The sequence below is a fragment of the Dama dama genome, chromosome 12 (genome assembly GCF_033118175.1).
Source record: "Dama dama isolate Ldn47 chromosome 12, ASM3311817v1, whole genome shotgun sequence".
NCBI lineage: Eukaryota > Metazoa > Chordata > Mammalia > Artiodactyla > Cervidae > Dama > Dama dama.
This window is the reverse complement of record NC_083692.1, coordinates 89,240,369-89,260,922: the sequence shown is the minus strand read 5'-3', so window position 1 is coordinate 89,260,922 and position 20,554 is coordinate 89,240,369. Positions and strand designations below refer to the sequence as shown.

Sequence of the window (20,554 nt, the reverse complement as noted above, 5' to 3'; positions counted from 1 at the left end):
TGCATAATGTAGACACTTAACAGTGCAAATGAAAGAAAAAAGGGACAAATGCGTTAGTATCTTGTACCCAAGTGCTTCCAACTACATGAAATCACCTCCAAAGTCGAGGTGTACTTTCCTGCTTATCCAGAGCTGGATTCCACATACAAAGTCTGGTGTTTGAGGTTTGCCTTCCTGGAGAAAATGCCTAGTTACTAAATGTGAACTTTATAACGTGTGTGTGTTTCAGCAGTGAGAAAGAGTGTGCAGTGATCTGGGAGGCAACAAATTGAGGGCAAAGGCTCAAACTAAAAAATAAAAATAATATTTATTTAGCTTTTTGGAAATAACACAATAAATGACAAAAAGGAAAACAAAACCAAACAAAAAAACCTGACAATGTTATATGATTGATCATCTCCAGGCACAACAGCATTTATTAATGAATATAAAAAATAAACTTTATTATTTCAATCCACTTTCCCCCTGCCCCTCACTTCAACTACATGTGTATTCTTGGAAGCTTGAGTTCCTAAGAAAATTCCACAATTTCCACTATACCAGCTCCCACAGGGTGACTGAGTGAAGTTAATCAGGGTCCCAATCCTATAAGGAAATTAATTTTTATCGTTGGGGATTCTGAACAACCAGACCTTTAGGAACTTAAAAAGCAGGTGCTTTCATTAGGATCCTTCTAACATGGGGGAAGTGCAGCCAGCATCCATTAAAACACAATCCAGTTTGGATACAAGTACTCTGCAGGCCTCCCAAGTTGTCCACATGACTAGCAGTGAGGCCACCAGCTTTTCTGACAGCCTAGCCTCTCCAGCTGCACCAAAAGTAGAATTCACAAAACTGAAGATAAAGCCTTCCTGACTTTTCTTCCTGGAAGTCAGGGGGGTCTTTGGGTAAGAAAGATAAGGAGATTTTGCATCAAGCTTGCCTAACAAGCAGTCCTGGGGGAAGGACTGCTAATCTACCCAGAGCACACCTGTGTCGAGGATATGTGTGTATAGTGTACTTACCCATTACCATGCAAGGAAGGTACGGGTAAACTTGCAAGTCACTCTGGATGAAGCCCCTTAAAACAGAGGCAAATTCGGTGAACCAAGGCCACTGCCTGTCACGATAACCTCAGTCCACCTAGGTCCTTTGCTGAAGAATCGTATTAATCTCCTGATTCAAGAGGCACCTCTGGCTGAGACAGAGGACAGAAGAAAAACGTAACTTCTGGGTAGGGCAATGCCACATGGAGTCTGGTCTACTGTGCAAGACGGCAGCATCACTGATGCTTAGAGCTGGGAAGAGCCTTGGCTGGATGACACTCCTGGAGCATCTTTACTAATGCAGCTTGACAGCGGTTGCCCAGATGTCGTTGCTGGGGAGCGGGGGAAGGACCCATCCTTGAGGAATGGCGCTGCCTTTGGGATGATCAGATGGCACCAGGTACTGATCCCAATCATGCCTTAATAAGAACATTGTAGAACAACTGTTTATTTCTGTTTTATTCCAAGCAAGATGTTAGCAACTAAGTATTCTATTTCAGGACTCTGCTTTCAAATGACTGATATGAATCCACTAAAGAACTTAATTTCTAGAAATTATGCAAAAGACTACTTCTTAATGTACATACAAATGGGGAAAAAACTCCAAAGAACTTGTATTTTATGGATAACCAAATAATGAATATAGCGTCGATCCTCATTACTTACAGATTCTATATTTGCAAATTTGCCTACTCACTAAAATTTATGTGTAACCTCCCAAATCATTACTCATGGTGCTTCCATGGTTACCTGCTGACACGCACAGAGCAGTGAAAAACCTGAGCCACCAAAGGGCGTGTTCCCCACTGCAGTGGAACACGGTGACACTCTGCCTCCTTGTTTTCAGCTCTCCTGTTGTAAACAAGTATCCTTTTTGTAGTCTATTTAGGACAACATTCTTCACATTTTTGTGCCTTTTACTGGCATTTTGTTGTTTAAAATGGCTCCCAAGTATAGTGCTAGAGTGCTAAAGCTAGCATGAGAAGGCTGCAATATGTCTTATGGAGAACAGATGTATGTTAGATAAGCTACCTTCAGGCTGAGTTATATGTTAATGAGTTCAATGTTAAAGGATCAAAAATATATATTAAACAAGGTGTCTTTAAAAAAAGAAAGAAAATTTATATATTGATTGGTTGATGAATGTTATGGCCAGAGGCTCACAGGAATCTAATTCTACTTTTCCTTTAAGAGCAGCAGTTCAACATCCTCTAATTCAGCATTTGCATCTTTATAGAATACAGCTCCTATGAATAACAAGAATCAACTGTAATATATTTAAAGGCTAAAACTTGTACATTAGCCAGAAATACACTTTTCCCAAAACACTGCTCAACAGCGCTGCTGGACCTTTGGAAGGATCCTCAAAGATCTCTTGGTTCAGCAGCTTTTCACACTGGGCTTTGAAGACCCTTAGATCCAAGGGTCACGATAACCTCAGTCCACCTAGGTCCTTTGCTGAAGAATCGTATTAATCTCCTGATTCAAGAGGCACCTCTGGCTGAGACAGAGGACAGAAGAAAAACGTAACTTCTGGGTAGGGCAATGCCACATGGAGTCTGGTCTACTGTGCAAGACGGCAGCATCTCTGATGCTTAGAGCTGGGATGCTTAGGCTCTGGGGAGCCTAGAAACAACAAGGTGCTTCCAGTCACTAACAGATTTAAGCTGCCCATGGAACCCATTCATTCATTCTTTTATACAAACTGATTTCTCAAAAGGCTGCATCTGGGAGGGGACTACTGTTCACATTTGAAGGCCACAGTCTAATCCTCCATTTGCATCTTGCAGGTAAGGGAAGTGAGGCTCAGAGCTAAAAACTTTACCCAGCTCATTAGTAACTGCAGATTAAGGTGAGACTCCTTGTTCCTAGCTCTCTTGGCTTTGAACTCACAAGTCAGTGTGGGTTTTAAACAGACTCCACAAGGGAGGGTTTCTTTTCCGTGGCCTGTTTAGCCGCAGAAAAGAATTAGGAAAAGGAAGTCAATGTGTTAAGTCAACATAACAGCTATAGCATGGGATAACACAGATGGCAAGTCACAACCTGAGTTTCAGTGTCTTCACCTGTTAAAATAGGGACATGTACTTCTCAAGAGTTGATGAGGACTAAACAAGATGTAAGCGGCATCCTTCAAACTTAGAAACATTACATAAATGCATAAGAACTAAAAACAGATATAGTAATAGACCCCAACAACATAAGCACTGCCTGTTGCTACCTAAGGGAAAGAAGACATGGACAATGCCCCTCTGACCTTATCTGGATGAGTGCTGGCAGGGAGTGCTCGGCTTGGAGGTAATACTGCCGGAAAGGCTGCAAGAGATGAGCGAGTGGGAACTCATCTGAAAAAGAAAACACACCATGCCGTGTCATCATGCTTAGCGTGTACAGCGTATTTCTCAAGGCAAAGTGACTTAGTCCATGATTATATAATATGATCAAATGTGTCTCACCATCATCCCTGATTTCCAGGATATAGTTGAGAATTCAAATCCTAAACATGTCACTTGTCGTCTACCACCTCTTAGCTCAGGTGGAGATCAAACATGAGCAAAAGAGCTGTCAATCTAGTATTTTTCTTTTCTCTACTGGCTACAGAGGAACTTACCTGGATTCCCAAATAACTTGGACTCGATTTCATGCTTCTGAAGTAAAAATTTCTCTTTTTCTTTCCTCTGTTTCTTTTCCAATTCTCTTTTCCTCTCTTCCTCTTGTTCTCCTTCTAACATAACTTGGAGGGCTCTCTCTTCAGCTTCATAGAGTTCAGAGCGCTTTTTAATGAGTTTTCTCAGTCGCTGAAGGTGATGCTCAAAAGTCTCATCTGCTGAGGCTGGAGGACAGACCCCTGGGCAACGAGATCCAAATGGTGTTTAGATACAAGCTCTTCTTACCCCCAAATCCATATTCTAAGGAGCAGACTGAAAGTCCTACTTCCAGTATGAGTTTGGTTAGAGTTTACAAATTCCGACCAATCTTGGAGGCTCAATTTGACCTTTCTGAGTCTTCAATTAATTTGACTCTACCCTGAGTTTCACTAACTCCTCTTTCTGTATCACACCACTTAACCTTTGATTTTGTTTATTTCTAATGTTTTTGACCCTTCAGCTGGACAGTTCCTTTACTAAAGGGAGGAAGTGTCTTTTATTTCTTCATTGTAAAAACAGCACAGACACCTAGACCCAATTAAGAAATAATTCTCCCTCTGACTGAGTCTGAACTTCTGAGAGTGCACACTTGAGCAGTGAGATAGAAATACACTTAACCAACCACAATAACCTCACAGGCTGCTAATGAGAGCAGCATGGCCAACTATTTCATCTGTCCAGTTTTAGCGCTGGAAACCCAGTGTCCTGGGGAAGGTTGGTCACCCTGGTTTGGAGGTCTAATTCTTTTCTTCCTCAACTACTGCAACTAAATGGCTGTGGAATTCGCTCTCCTATCTTCATCTCCAAGGCTAATGGTTCTTTAGATCATTTTGTTAGGATTTCTTTGCTTGAACAAGTTTTCATCCACTCATTCCCACCTATGGAAACTCTACAACTCAAATCCATCTTCTACTAAGTTGATAATTATTTACCAAATACACACAAAATTCTTATGTACTGAGAAATTTAAACTGTCATTTTGTTGCTTTGTAATGAGTTCATGGTATTGTTTCATTTTTTACCTAGACCAAGGATTGACAAACTTTTTCTATAAAGGGCCAGACATTGAATATTTTAGGCTTGTGGATCACACAATCTCTGCTACAAAAACTAAAATCTGCCAGTACAGCAAAAATATAAAGCTAATCCATCAGCCCCAAAGCGCCTCCAGACCCATGAGAAGGTGCGGCCTGCTCCCATCTCAGTTTGCTGGTCCGCACCACCCACGCTCACATTCCTCAGCCCTTCACGGATCACTTCTCACCACATTCCCTCTGAAATGGCACTCCCCACCAACCCTCTTCCAGACCCCCTCCACTGACATCTGGGTTAGGTGAGATCCTTCCACTGTCTACCATTACTTCTCTAGTTCGGGCAGCTCCCAGATACCAATGCCTTCTCCTTTATTCCCCTTTATTTCCTTTGAGGCCACCCACACCTTAGGGCCTCACCCATGCTTCAGACTTTGGCATAATTAGAAAAAAGATCCCACCCCTGAAGTCTTAAATCCAATTATTCTTTTCTCTGGCTTTCTACCTGAGACTCCATCAGTTTCACTAAAACCTACTTGGGAGGTTTTATGGGAATTCCTTGGTGGTCCAGTGGTTAAGACTCTACACTTCCACTGCAGGGGGCATGGGTTTAATCCCTGGTTGGGGAACTAAGATCCTGCATGCCATGCAGTGCAGTCAAAAAAAATTAAAAACAGACAAAACAAAACACAAACAAACAAAAACACCCCTCCAGACTATCAGATTTCTCCAGAACGTTTGGTCACCCACAAAGCAAAACCCCAACAGCCCTGTGCTCTGTGCTCGCCTGTCAAATGCACCCGCCACTATGGGACTGGTGCCAGTGTACGCGTCTGTCAGCTCTGCCCATTCAGCACCTCTCTGCAGCCACATTCCCAGGCCTCTCCAGTTGGCTCGCATTCGTTCCTCACTGCAAGTATTTCAAACCTGCAACTGCTCTCCTAAAGCCTTCCTTCTCTACTCTAAGCAACCCATCTAGCATTTTCCCTAGAGAAAAAGAGGCCATCAGGCAGGAAATTCCTTAACATGTTTTTTCCCCTGACTTTGCTCATTTGCCTTACTACCCCTCCTTGCCCTCTTCATTTTCATTCCAGTGGAAAATGGCTCCTTCTCCACTGATGTGAACACCTCCATCCAGGATCTGAATTTCCCAACTTCCTATAGGACCTCAAGCCATCAACTATCCCTCCTGCTTCCCTTCACAGGCAAACTTTTAGTGAGTTGGACTCACTGTTTGCTTTTTTGATTTCCTATTCCCTCTTTGATCTTGTCTAGTCTGTCTTCTACTCACACCACCCCCACTGAAATGCACCCCGCACAGGTCAAAAATGATCTGTTAGTAGTGGCCCTTAATCTTCATATTACTTGATGGTGATGGTAATAATAATAGGAAGAAACACTTAAACATTTGCCAGGATGGTTTTAAACACTTTATGTATGTTTACTAATTTAATCACTGCAACACCCCAAGGATAGGTACTATCACTATTTCCTTCGTACAGGTGAGGAAAAATCAAGGTACAGAGAAGTTCGAGTAACCTACCCATTATTACACAATCTCTTTCAGCATTTGCAACTTTCCAGAAGAAAGCAGGGAGTCTACATGGGCGCAGGCCAAGTCGCTTCAGTTGTGTCTGACTCTTTGCGACACTATGGACTGCAGCCCACCAGGCTCCTCTGTCCAGGGGATTCTCCAGGCAAGGATACTGGAGTGAATTGCCATGCCCTCCTCCAGAGAGTCTTCCCAACCCAGGGATCGAACCTGTGTCTCTTACATCTCCTGCACTGGCAGGCAGATTCTTTACCACTAGTACCACCTGGGAAGCCCTGGGAGGTCTATACTTTCCTCCTATCTCTCTTGATCGCTTTTGTAGTCTCCTCCTTACCTAGCTTGATTTTGACATTTCCTAGGATTTTGTGTTTTTGACCCTCATCTCATACCACACAATCTCCTTAAGGTGATTCCAATTTATGGCTACATGCTAATAAACTCTTATCCAGAATGCCCAAGGCCACCTCAAACTCAACAGGTCCTAAACCAAACTCATCAGCCCTGAGCCTGTTCCTGCTCCTGTTTTTCCTGGTCAATTAGAACAGTACCATCATTCATTTAAGAGATCAAGCTAGAACCTGAAAGTCATTTTTTCCTTCAGCTCCCACATGAGCTCCCCAAATTATTTACTTATGTGTATACACATACTTCACACACACTACTCACATCTCTTAAATCCATAAATATTTCTCCAACTCACCATCTGACCCTTATTTCACACTCCCATACTATCCATGCCCAGACAACAGTAGCCTATCAGTCTCTTTTCTCCTCCCTCCTAGAAGTCCCAAACCTTCCTCTACTTGCCAGCACTAATCTTTGTCATCATTTCACTCTGCTAAGTCTTTCAGTAGTTCCACTCAGCTTTCAGCATAGGTGAGACATCTAGTCCTAGTCCATAAGATTCTTTACAACTTGTCCCTACTTACATAACCGGCTTCGTTTTCTCAGTATGTAATTGGAGAAGCACATGCCTTAAAGAGAAATTAGAAAGTTGCACTTCTTTCAAAGTATCCAACAAACCCAGTTACTGGACACTAACTTGTTTTATAGTCAAGGCAATTCCAAAGAGTCTGTTTATTTTAGATCATAATTTCTCCTAAAATTTCTCCCTTCTTTTGGAAAGTGAGGAAGGCTAATAGTGAGAAATTATGCTGGTGAATTCACTTGATGAAAATTTACTGAACATACCTCATGGAAGACATGAAGTAGGGGAATATTAAATAGTAGCCCTCAGGTTTTGCAATTTTTGTCAGGAAAAGAAAGAGGCAGACACAGTAGATGCAAACACCACTCTGACTTTTGAATGGGGTCATCTGATTCTGAGACCTGAATCTGAATCAGCCAGTCTGGAGGCTGGGCATGCAGAAGCTAATCACTTAGCTAGTGAATGAGCAGGCAGAATGCACACATCCCAAAGAAAGTTTATGAAGGGTCTGAGTTGCAGTTTTCAATCATATTTTAAACCACACAGGACAAATCTTTTGCTGCTGTGGTACTTGCTAATTTGCACACTCTCAACTATCCCTGGTAAATGACAATGGCCTACTAAATAAGGCAGCTTTGTCCCAGCCAGGTGCAAATGAAAAGGAGCAGCAGGTCACCTCAGCCCAGAGCAGGGAAGGGTGGATGATGCTGCGTCTGTGTTTACTTCTGAAGGAGAGTGAGAGCTTAAATGGGAAAGACGGGACTGAGGGCCCTCCAGACAAGCAGACTGGCAAGAGCAAAGATCCAGGCAGCTAACGGAAAGCAAACTGGGGAACTTCTAGAAAACCAGTGCTCCCTCTAGAGTCCAGAGGAGACTACTGAGGTCTTCTAGGTCCAAAAGTGACGTGCAGGTGAGTCAGGGACATCCATGCAATTTGCAGGGCCCTCCTCGCCCCGTCTAACCATTCATACATTTTCAAATAGCAATGTTTCGGGTTTGAAATGTATCTGAAAGAGCATGGTAAGTTTTTGACACCTTTTGAAGCACCAAGTAAAGACAGGGTAGCTTTCACCTTGGTATATGGGCAAAGTTGACCAGCCATGCCAAACTCACTCAGAAAAGTTTAGCCAGGAAAGCCTGGGATGGGAATGGTGAGTTAAGAGGAACACAGGGCAGTGGGTTTCCACATCCTTTTCAATTTTGGCTACCCAGGGCTAAACATCTGAGGCTTCCTGCTTCAAAAGTTCTGAGGTACTGTTGATAAGCTTAGGTTACCCTAGTGGGTGAAAATCATCAAGTATCAAGCATTTTTCTATCAAACACTTTGGGGACGGGGAAGTGCCAGGGTCAAGTAAAAGAAGAAATGCAAAGTTGTGCTTACCTTTCCTTGCCGCAGCCTCTTTCCTAAGTTTCCTCAATTTCTCCAAGGCCCGAAGAATATCCACCATTCTTTTGGTGTCGGCTTGTTTCTTCCTCACTTCAGATAAGACACCATCAGCAGCAGCTTTAAGTTCCTGCTCCTGAAAGAGAAAGAGAAGCCATGAGACCTAGTATGGAACCTAAAGAGGAACAACCTTACAGCAGAGATTGCCTGGGCTTGAGATTTCAGAGGATCGGGTGGTCCCAGGGTTAAGAAAGACTCCACTGGATCAACATCCCAGTTTCCAGGCCGAGCACCACTCCCCTCTACACTGCTCCAGCCCAGGGATTATCTTCTCTGCAGCTTCCACCTGGGCCCTTGTCTTTGTTTCTTCCTCAGAGTTTCTCAAGCGTGGTTCAAGGAACATCTGCATCCAACTTACCTTGCCAAGCTGGGGCTCTGTCGTTAAAAATGCAGACTCCTAGATGCAAAGATTCAGACTAGCAGGGAGGATGAGGAACGGGGTCGGAAAGGCCCCAACTCCAGCGTTCTCAGTGACACCTAAGCACAGCCTATGCCCCCCTGCTCTAACGTCTTTGATGGGACAGCCTTTCCAATGTCTGAAAACCCACTCTTACTCTTCTTAAACTGGTTCACATGGAGACTAAATAACCGTGGTTCCTCAAGTCACTACTCACGGGACTCCCTCTCTAGTACCCTTGCAGTGGGTGGTAGGGAGGATCCTTTTGACTAAAGCTCTCTTTCTCATCTGTCAAATGAGCACTATAATTTCACCATTACAGATACACCATGCTGTTTCACTCTTTTGTTCCTGGAACTGTACATGTTGCTTTCACTTGGCTTGGAGATTTCATATAAGACTCAGCTGAGATGTCACTGGATCATCTGGGATGACTTCCTTGATACTTTCCCCCAACCTCCAGTTGAAATCCCAACACACACTATGCTATACAGACACGATCCCCCATAGTCCTCTAAGCCCCTCAAGGATACGGTCTATGTCCTATTCATCTCTGTCTCCAGCACCGAGTAGTGAGCCAGCCCCAGGAGGTCCTCATTAAATGTCTATTGAACTGGCTCAAATTCCCTTAGATTAAGGTACTGTCTCTCCTTTAAGGCACTGATATGTTTCTGGAGGTGTGAAGACAAAGCTTGCCATCGATACACTTCACAGGGGAGGTGGATCAGACTCAGGGCTGTGGCAGATAGGAGGAGGGAGGAAATACTAGCTGGTTGTGGAGAGCGAAGGGACAGAGGAAGTCCCTTGAGGAACTCAAAAGTAATGAGGATGCCTTAATTATAATATCTGACCAATTTCCAGTTTCACCCTTGCCCTCTACTTAAGAACTTGAGATCAGTAGGCTTTGGAGTGAAACTGCGCCCAAACCAGTTGTGTGACTGTTGGCAAGTTAATCTCTCTATGCCTCAATTACCTAATCTGCAAAATTAGGATAATACTGCCTACCTCTCAGGGTTGTTACAAGATCTGGCATTTGCAAGTGAGGACTGTAGGCAGCATAGTGTCTAGTATATAGTAAGTGCTCAAAAATACCATTGTTGAACTTGAGAATACAGTTGAACTTGTAAACAAAGGAATCTGGGGAAATCATCACTATTGGCCCATCAGCCAGTCAGGGTATATGTTCCTGGAGAAACGGCCCAAAGTTCTTTTTGTTTTGTATTCTGAAAACCACCTAGAGCAACACAAGACGCAAGGCCCAGACGCTTGTTCGCATTGAATGTTACTAAGTGGACAGAAGTATGGAGCAAGAAACAGATCTATCATCCCCGTAAGATCATTGCGTAATCCTATACTTGGTACTCATGAGACTTTGCAGCGCACCCAGAGCATCTGTACTGTGTACACTATACATCATTAACTCGCAACCAAAATGGACATACGTGGTAGGAAAGACAAACTATCTTTTGATTTTACGGATGAGGAAAAAGAGGCTTAAAGCTGAGAAATGACAGTGCAAAGCCTCACGCCCCTTCAGGTGTCAAACACCACTATCCCGGCGCCCGCGAGCGTCCGCTGCTCTTACCCGCTTCTTCTCCTCCACCTCCTGCACGCACTGGACCCTCCAGCGGTCAATCTCCTGCTCGCGCTCTGCTGCCCGCGCGGCCTCCGCCTCCCGCTCGGCCTCGCGTTCCCGGACCCTCTCGCGAAGCCGCAGGCGGCGGCGCCGGACCCTCTCCAGCCGGCGCCGCGCCTCGCCCACGTAAGCGGCCTGGGTCAACAGCTCTAGCCGCTCGGCGAGCTCGGCGCGCAGCGGCTGTGCCTGCGCATGCAGCTGCGCCCAGGCCGCGCCGTCGGCCTCGGCCTCGCGCAGGGCCTGGCCCAGGTCGCGCAGCCGCCGCACCAGGCGCAGGGCCCCCCGCAACCGGGCGCGCACCTCGCCCAGGCTGGGCCCGGCGGGCGCGCGCGGGGGCACCGAGCCGCTGGCCCTCCGCGGGGTTCCGAACACCGCCTCTAGCCACTGCCGGTCGCGCAGGCGCTGCAGGGCCGCGTCCCCGAGCGCGTCGGACGGCGGCGGTGCCTCAGGCCAGCGCGGGCTCCAGGGCGGCCCCGGGCCTGGAGGCGGCGGCCGCGGGCGCTCACCGGCGTCGCTCCCTAGGAAGGGCCGGCACTGGGGCGGCGGCGGAGGCAGCGGAGGTGGCGGCACCGGGTAGAAGGAGCCGCCGCCGCCACCTCCGCCGCCTCCGCGGGAGACTTCCCCGGGGGCCCGGGGCTGCAGAGCCAGCGGAGGCTGGAGGAAGGGGGCGGAGGCCCCCGGAAAGGAGCCAGGCCGCTGGGGAAGAGGCGGCGGGAAGGCCGGGGAGGGTAGTGGCGGCGGCGGACAGCCGAAGGGAGCGGGAGGCGGCGGCTGCGGGGGCGGCGGGCCGGGGCGACCCGGGGCGAAGAAGGGTGGCAGAGCCATGGCCGCCACGGAAGGATTCTGAGAAGTGACAGGAATCTGAGTGGTTCCCGAAGAAAGTGTCTTCCGGGAGGAAGTGACGCACATCACGCGCGTCACTAGTGTGACGCTACGGCCCAGGAACGCCCGCGCCGGGCTGGGCGTTTTCATTCAGTCCAAAAACACTGCCCTTACTGAGGATTTTAGGTGGGGAGCTAGCAGCTTCGCAGTGAGATTAACAGATACAGTTCCTCTCCTTGTAGAACTACTTATTTAATCAAGTAATCATTCAATCAAATGCAAAAGTGCGGCCGTGGATGTGGAGGAAAACAAGGCAAGAACTTACAGGAAAATTTGATTTAAAGAGGTTGGGGAAGGTCGTCCTAAGGATGTGAGACTTCATCTGAGGTCTGAAGGGTAATTATGAGTTACGTAGTAGAAATCCGAGAGAAAGAGAGGGACACAGTACAGATGGGAACAGAGTTTACAAAAGCCCTCTAGTGGATTACAGGAGTAGGTCTGGTGTGGGAACTGAAAGAATGCCAGTGTTGATGGACCACAGAAAGCCTGAAGGGAACCCAGTGATCCTGGGAGGCGGACTAGATCATAGGATCCAGGATCTGGTATTTTAAGCACAGTGGAAAACCACTGGAGGGTGTTAAGCCGGAGGGGCAGGGAATCCCATATGAATTGTAGATGCGTATGTTGTAATATATAGTATAGCAAAATCCTGTGTACTCTTTACCCAGTTCGTTCCGGTGGTAATATCTTGTAGAACTGTATTACAGTATCACAACCAGAATGTTGATATTGATGGTCAAGATACAGAACATTTCCATACTTCCAGGAGCCCTCATTTGCCCTTTTATAGCTACACCCACTTCCCTTGGCAACTATTAATCCTCCATTTCTGTAACTATTTTTCCTTTTGAGAATGTTGTATAAATGGAATCATGCAGTACATAACCTTTTTATTGTTTCCACTTAGCATAATCCTTTAGAGATACATCCAAGTTCTTGTATCCCTGTTCCTTTTTATTGCCATAAAGTTGTGCAAAATACTTACCTTGAAGGACTTGCTAGCTGAGGAACAATCTTGTTTCTGTTGTATGAGTAATTGTTGTACACCTGCTATATTTTTCTCATATTTTTGAAGACTCACTTAACATATATTTTTTTAACTAGGTTCCAATATCATTTGTGGATCGTGTTTATGGTGAATCCAAGTTGGGAGGAAATGAAATAGTCTCTTTCTTGAAAGGATTACTGACTCTTTTTGCTACTACATAAAAGAAAGTTATTCATTTATCCTTAATCATGTTCAATTCAATTTAAACATGGAAAAAGCCTCATTGCTGAATTTTATAAAATGTACTCTTAGAACATAAATCATAAGGTAAGGCAAGTCTATCTTCTGGAGAAACTCCATTTTATATATAGTCAAATTAAATTAGAAAAATGAGCAGTGTTGTCAATTTTCGTTTACATTTTGCTGTATTAAGACCTATAAATAAAGGTATATGGAATTTCTGCATAAAAAAAAAGTTGTGCAAAATAAAAAGTTGTGGATAAAATGAAACCATACTTTGTGTAGTCATTTACCTACTGAAGAATATTTGAGTTGTTTCCATTTGGGGACTACCACGAATAAAGCTACTATAAACATATCTATACGTTTTTGTGTGAACACAAACTATCATGTCTCTGGAATAAATGCCTAAGAGTGTAATGCAGGGTCATAAGCCAGTTACATGTTTTGTTTTTAAAGAAACTGCCACATTGTTTTCCAGAGTGGCCATACCATTTTACATTCCCATTAGCAATATATGAATCATCCAGTTTCTCTGCACTCTCATCAGCATTTTGTGTAGTTGCTATTTTTTTATTTTAGACAACCTGATAGGTATGTAGTGATATTTCATTGTGGTTTTAATTTCTACTCTATTAATGGCTAATTTATGTCAAGTATCTTTTCATATGCTCATTTGCCATCTGTATACCCTCTTCGTTGAAATTTCTGATCATGTCTTTTGCCCATTTCCTAATTGGATTTTTTACTGTTGAAATTTGAGAATTTTTTTATATATTCTAGATACTATTCCTTTATATGTGGCTTGAAAATATTTTTTCCCCAGTTTATAACTTGTCCTTTCATCCTAAAATGTTTGTTTTGTTTTTTCAGAGCAAACATTCTTAACTTTGATGAAGTCCAACTTACCCGTTTATCCTCTTAGGCTTTTGGAGTCAAGTCTAAGAACTCTTAGAGCGCTAGATCCTGAAAACTTCTCTCTTGTGCTTTTTCTAAAAGCTCTCTAGGTTTACATTTAAGTCTGTGATCCATTTTGGGTTGATTTTTGTGTCAGGTATCAAAACTTAATTTGAGGCCCCTCACCCCACCCCTTTGGGTATCCAATTGCTCCAGTATCACATGATTAGAATTTCACAGTTGTAAAGTGATGGATGATCCCTTGGGTAAGACTCCAGCTCTGTACCATGAGAAGAGCCAATATGAACCTGACATCACTTCCCAAGGGACCTCTAATATTTCTCAGAAACTTTGTAATGTAACATTTTACATATTTACTTGTATCTCATGTATTCAGTAATATGTAGTATTGTACATAATATTTGAAGTCTTCAGTTTTCATCTTAAAATTTATTAGGTAAGGTATGGATATACCTTTACATTTTCTAGATGGATGTTGTTGTTCAGTCACGAAGTCGTGTCTGACTCTGTGATCCCACAGAGTGTAGCAGGCCAGGCTCCTCTTTCCTCTATTGCCAGAGTTTGCTCAAATTCATGCCCTTGAGTCTGTGATGCTAACTAACTCATCCTTTGCCACCAGTGGTAACTCAGTTATCAATACCATTTATTGAATCTTCTTTTTCTAATTTGAAACATCACCTTTTTCAACACTAAATCCCCATATATATTTAGGACCTCTTTCTTTACTTTTACCTTCTTTTCTATTGGTCTTTCCATTCGTGCACTGGTAGACTTAGATATTTAAAGGTTTATAATATTTTAAAATAGAAGGTGCAATCCCTCCTCATTCTTCTTTCATTTGTTGGTTAGGTCGAGAGGCTTCAGAATCAGTCCGCCTGGGGTTAATCCTGGCTGTTACTTAGTAGTTGTGTGACATTGGTAAAGCGATCTCACTACTCTGGGCTCAAGGTTCTTCATCTAGAAGGGCTGATAGTCGGACTTCACAGGGTTGTTGCATTAAACGCACAGAGTGACACCGAGTAAGCACTATGAGCATTATCATTTTACTTGTTTACCATTCTTGCTTATTTTTCCTTATGAACTTTAGAATCCATTTGCCTAATTTCTTTTAAAAACTTATTGGCATTTTATTGGAATATTAAATTTATAAATTAGCATAGGGATGACAGACACCCTTTTAATGTTGAGTTTTCCCATTGAAGAACATGGGATCCCACTTTTCATTGGTGGTGCTTTAGTCACCAAATCGTGTCCGACTCTTGTGACCCCATGGACTATAGCCCACCAGGCTCCTCTTTCCATGGGTGCCGGGGTCCAGCCTCGGCATGATCCAGGGGATACCCTCAGGATGAATGGCATCGGCGAGAGAGAGAGAAGACACGTGAGACCAGCCTTGATAGGGCCAAGTCTGCGAGGGAGGGAGAGAGAAAGAGAGAAGAGAGAAAGAGAGAGAGAGTGTGTGACCAGACGGAGGGTGCAGCTGGCAGGGTCTGGCAATGCTTTATTTTTTACCGTGGCTTTTATACCCTAAATTAGTACATTTCTAAAGGGAAGATAGTTTAACATTACATCAGCTTATTCTTCACGAAACCAGGGTGTTTTCTGCATACTTCTTTGTTTATGAGGGTCTTGTATATTATCTTCTGGCCTTGGGGCCTATTAACATTTTATGCAAGTCAGGTGAATGTAAACCTATTTTCTGTTTCTATGGTGACCTTAACTGAAAGGTAGCAGTCTCATAGGGCAACAGTACAGAGTAGAAGTATAACCTTGTTAACATAAAAATTAATCCTTCTGCAGAAGTTGTCAGTTGCGTTTATCTAAGAAGTTTACCCCAGACTGGCTCTGCGACTTTGCTGAGGCAGCCTCTGCCTAGCACTCCTGGCTGACAATTAACAACCATCTCATTGTTACCACACTAAGGTTAAGCTCTTATTTCTCTAGATCTTTAACTCTATGAACAATGGTTTCTATAACACAACCTTAGCACATTAAAAGCAAAAACACAGCAAGCAAAACACAGCAAGCAAATGTTAACCCAATAGCTACTTTTAGAATAATTTTTCTTGTGTTTTCTAATAGGGCTTCCTCACCCCCCAAAGAGCTCTATGTCTGTTAGGGCCTTTATATGATCAGGTTCTTTATGTTATTTTATGATTAGGGTATTATAAGCAATCATGCATATTAGTACCAAGGGCATAAATGCATTTGCCAAACAAACTAAAATACCAGCAAAGAGTTTAAATTAAAACACTCCTTTCACCCTGGATAATCTCATAAAATACCACCACCTGGGAAACTTATTGATTAAAGTTCTAAATTGATTCTTATTTGGGAAGAGATTGGGGAAGGCCTTCTGCCTATGTCACAGAAATTAGGGAGTAGTCTATTGAGGCAGGCATCAGAAAGACAGATATCATCTTTAAGGTGAGTGCCGGGGGCAGCTTTTCGAAATCCCTGAAAACCTGATCTGCCTTGCCTGTCAGGCTTTCTCCTCGTGACCTTGTCATGGGTGGGATCTTGTGAGCTGGCCTTTTCGAAACCCCTGAAAACCTGATCTGCCTTGCCTGTCAGGTTTTCTCCCTCATGACCTTGTCATGAGTAGGGTCTCGTGTGTTGGCTCCCGGCACATGGGATTTTCTAGGCAAGAGTACTGGAGTGGGTTGCCATTTCCTTCTCCACTTTTTATTAGATTTGCAAAAATACCTACCCATCCACACTTCCACTTACATTGCTATCATCTAAGTCCAATCCATCATCAACTAGTAATAGCCCTGAGTGATCCTGATTTAACCACTGATCTTTTTGGGATCAAGGGTTTGGAACCCCTAAGCCACGGACCAGTTCTGGTCTGTGGCCTGTTAGGAACCGGCCACACAGCAGGTGAGTGGCAGGCTAGCCAGCAAAGCTTCATCTGTTTTTACAGCCACTGCCCATTGTTCACATTACCGCCTGATCGCTGCCTCCTGTCAGATCAGCAGTGGCATAATAAATAAATGTAATGCACTTGAATCATCCCAAAACCATCCCCATTTCCCTGGTCCGTGAAAATATTGAGGAAACTGGTCCCTGGTGCAAAAAAAGGTTGGAGATTACTGCTCTATAGTCTGGTCTCTTAAACCACAGCCAGAGTGGTCTTTTAAAACTTAAAAAGTCTTGTAATGTCATTTCTCTGTGCAAAACCTTCCAACAGCTTCTCATCTCACTGAGAATCAAAACCTGGAAGGGAACTGGAAACAGCAGAATCAACTTGTAGTTTACTGTGGAGGAGATGTGGGTTCGAGGGAGTTGTGTTTTATATGCTGATAAGAATTGATTGACGTCGGGAGCAGCGGTGGCAGTCTGACTGCGGGCTGGGAGCTGGCATCTGGCTCCTGGAAAGCGGGACACCATGCAGTACCCACCACTCTCCCTGGAGTCATGGAGATTGGCACAGGGATCCCAAGTGCCATTAAGGGGAAATTGCAAGAATTAGGAGCTTATGTTGATTGATTTTCACATTATATTTGTGCTTTTCTTGAACTGGATTTTTTCGTATTTTTTGATATTTGAAACAAATGTCTGATAGTACTTCTGAAATGAACCTTCCTGCCTACGTATAAATGTTATGAATATTTAAGATGAAGAACTTCCTGATTATATTACGGTGATGGTGGCCAACAGGAAAAGTCAGAACCAGATGACAGAGGACCTGTCCCTGTTTCAAGGGAACAACACAATTTGATTCACCGTATGGCTTCATGGTGTGTTAGATAAACTTAGTTCTGTAACAATCGACCCCTCATACCAACCTCTTTGATGGTAACGTACCTTCAAACACAGAGCAGTTTCAGTCGAGGAGATGAGAGAAAGCGCAAAGCTGCAGGGCCACCTCTTGCAGTTTCTAGCACTAGACCTGAAAAAAGAGAATCTAGAGTTCCTACAAGTTCACAGGAGCAGAAAGCCACTGTCAGACAGATTTATGATGACGGGACTGCAGCCCTACTAATGTCAACAGTGAAACCTTAGAGCGAGCTAGCACCCTCTGATGTGGTTGATATTAAGACAGAACCAGATGATCTCATTGATGAAACCTCAGTTTTGTGCAGGAGAAACCCTTATCCCAGAAAAAAAAAAAAAACTACAGTGACACATATGGTTCTTCTTGCTCTTCTATTGAAATTTATCAACCACCTGTAAGTTGAAATGCAGACAGTGGTGCTCATTTAAATAGGTTGCAATTTTTACAGCAGCAAAACAGTATTCATGCTGCCAAGCAACTTGATATTCAGAGTAGCCAGGTGTATGAAACAGGGCGTTTGTGTGAACCAGAAGTGCTTAACTTAGAAGAGACTTACAGTCTCTTCCTCAGGAACAACTCAGAAAAGATGAGTATTGAGGAACAAAACTTTCAGAAGAGAAAGTTGCCTTTGGTAAGTTCAGTTGTTAAAGTAAAAAAATTCAGTCACAATGGAGAAAAGGAGAAGGAAGATGATGATTGTGGGTCCCATGCTGGAAGCATCTCCAGCAGTATGTCAGTGCCAGCAAAACCTGAACGGAGACCTTCACTTTCACCTTCTAAACAAGCTAAAAAGAATCTAATTTTGAAGGCTATATCTGAAGCTCAAGAATCTGTAACAAAAACAACTAACTATTCTACAGTCTCACAGAAACAGACACTTCCAGTTGCTCCCAGAACTTGAACTCAAGAAGAATTGCTAGCAGAAATGGTCCAGGGACAAGGCAGAGTCCCCAGAATAAGTTCTCCCATTAAAGAAGAGGAAGCAAAAGGAGATAATATAGACAAAAGTCAAGGAACTCAACAGAGGCAGTTGTTATCCCGATTGCAAATTGACCCTGTAATGGCAGAGACTCTGCAGATCAGTCAAGATTACTATGACATGGAACCCATGGTCCATGCAGACACAAGGTCATTTATTCTGAAGAAGCCAAAGCTACCTGAGGAGCTACAGTGGCACCAAACCAGGAGTTGGGGATGAAGACTGCAGATACCCTTCGGGTATCTTCAGGACGCCTTACGCAGACATGAGATATTGTACAACCAGATAAACCTGCAAGTCCCGAGTTTATAGTGACGCTGGATGGTGTCCCCAGCACCCCTCCCCCCAGGATACATGTCAGATCAAGAGAAGGACATGTGCTTTTAAGGAATGAGACCCGCACACCACCCTGCAGCTTCATATGAGGGACTTGTGGGTCTCCTCCACCCACAGCAGTTACACTTGCTAAGCAGGCAGCTTGAGGACCCAGATGGTAGCTTTTCAAACGCTGAGATGAGTGAACTGAGCCTGGCACAGAAACCAGAAAAGCTCTTGGAGCACTGCAAGTACTGGCCTGCCTGCAAAAACAGGGACCGTGTCACCTTGCAGCACGTTTCCCAATTGTAAATTTGCTGAGAAGTGTCTGTTCATCCAAATTGTAAATATGATGCAAAATGTACTAACCCAGACTGTCCCTTCACTCACATGAGCCAAATAACCCCAGGACTGCCTCCAAAACCCGTCAGAACACCAGTACCACCTTCCAGTAGTCAGCTCTGACGTTACTTCCCAGCTTGTAAGAAAATGGAATGTCCCTTCTATCATCCGAAACACTGCAGATTTAACACTCAGTGTACATGACCTGACTGTACGTTTTATCATCATCCCACCATTACTGTACCACCACGAGATGCCTTGAAATGGATTCGACCTCAGACCAGTGAATTACACCCAGTCCTACCTGACAGAAGACTGTGGAGTTTGAAAGTTTCCATCTACTGATGAAAGACATTGTACAGAATTTGTCAAATCTTTGAAACTTGGAATATATTGCTTTCATAATATGAAGTTTATTGCCTATCTGAAGTGTCTAATTTTTCAAGTTTCTAAGCTTATTAAGTCATTTTAACATTGGGTCTTTTTTGTTGTTTTGTTTTGACTATGGAAAGATAATTTAAGGAAAAGCTGAATTCTATTAAAACATTTGAGGCATGTTTATAAAAAAAATTGATCCAATTGACATACACACCCTACTGTATATAAGATAGATAATAAGAACCTACCACATAGCACAGGGAACTCTATTCAATGAGCTATAATAGGCTATATAAGAAAAGGATCTAAAACAGACTGGATATATGTATAATATGTCCCCTACAAATGAACAAGTTCTACTTTGAGAATGCATTCATAAGTCCAGCAAGTTAGCCTAGGTACCCAACTAACAAAATCAGTTATATAATATAGTACTGTAATAGGTTTATGTTACTTTTCACACAAATAATACACTAAAAACAAACACAAAAAATGAAGAAAACATTTTTAATGTTACAGTGCAGTACTTTGAAAATACAGCAGCTGGCATACTGGGGCTGGCATCAAGTGAACAGGCAAGAAGAGTTACTGACTGGTAGAGGGAGAAGTGGGAGATGGAAGAGCTGAAGGATCGTCAGCAACTGGGGCCAGGGGGCGAGCTACAATTGCACGCACGCCTGACCCTGATGGCACAGGTCCTGGTTCCTTGCTGGATTCAATTCTATCCACCCTCTGGTAAGAACAACCCAGTGATGTCTGGGTAGTAGCTCTTTTTCTCTTGCCATAGATGACATGGTAGCATGGATTGATTTCTGAACGGCTGCTGAGAACTTTGTGTACCATTCTACGTTCAGGTTCCGTGCCTCAAAAACAGTACCTCCTCAAATAAAGAAAATCCCCTTGCCATTTCCTGTGTCATCAATCTCTTGGGTTCTTCAGTGACTTCCTTTTCTCTGGACCCCAGTCCACTACTAATGGGTCTTCATTAGTAAGCGTGTGTTTCGCAACAAGGAGTTCAATGAAGTTGCCCCCTTGCAGATCTAGATCCAATTTCTTGCTGAGGGACCACTAAG

General features: G+C 43.7%; 1 protein-coding gene and 1 pseudogene across 1 annotated transcript; one reads left to right on the top strand and one right to left on the bottom strand.

Moving 5' to 3' along the window:
* Positions 1 to 288: 288 nt before the first annotated feature.
* Positions 289 to 11,483, bottom strand: PDCD7 (programmed cell death 7). Its single transcript, XM_061158050.1, has 5 exons — positions 10,608 to 11,483; positions 8,563 to 8,701; positions 3,634 to 3,870; positions 3,280 to 3,367; positions 289 to 1,444 (listed from the first exon to the last, which is right to left on the bottom strand). The coding sequence occupies exons 1-5, from the start codon at positions 11,481 to 11,483 to the stop codon at positions 1,321 to 1,323; spliced, it is 1,464 nt and encodes a 487-aa protein (XP_061014033.1). The 3' UTR covers positions 289 to 1,320.
* A 7,178-nt stretch (positions 11,484 to 18,661) lies between these two features.
* LOC133067122 (zinc finger CCCH domain-containing protein 14-like) lies at positions 18,662 to 19,448 on the top strand (annotated as a pseudogene).
* The last annotated feature ends 1,106 nt before the right edge of the window (positions 19,449 to 20,554 follow it).

What these genes read in the sequence shown, in the direction of transcription:
- PDCD7 (XM_061158050.1), bottom strand. Translation starts at nt 11,483, where the DNA reads ATGGCTCTGCCACCCTTCTTCGCCCCGGGTCGCCCCGGCCCGCCGCCC. An exon ending in AGGTGGAGGAGAAGAAGCGG is followed by an intron (nt 8,702 to 10,607) that starts GTAAGAGCAGCG and finishes TTTCTCTTTCAG; the next exon opens with GAGCAGGAACTTAAAGCTGC. An exon ending in CCAGCACTCATCCAGATAAG is followed by an intron (nt 1,445 to 3,279) that starts GTCAGAGGGGCA and finishes GTTCTTATTAAG; the next exon opens with GCATGATTGGGATCAGTACC.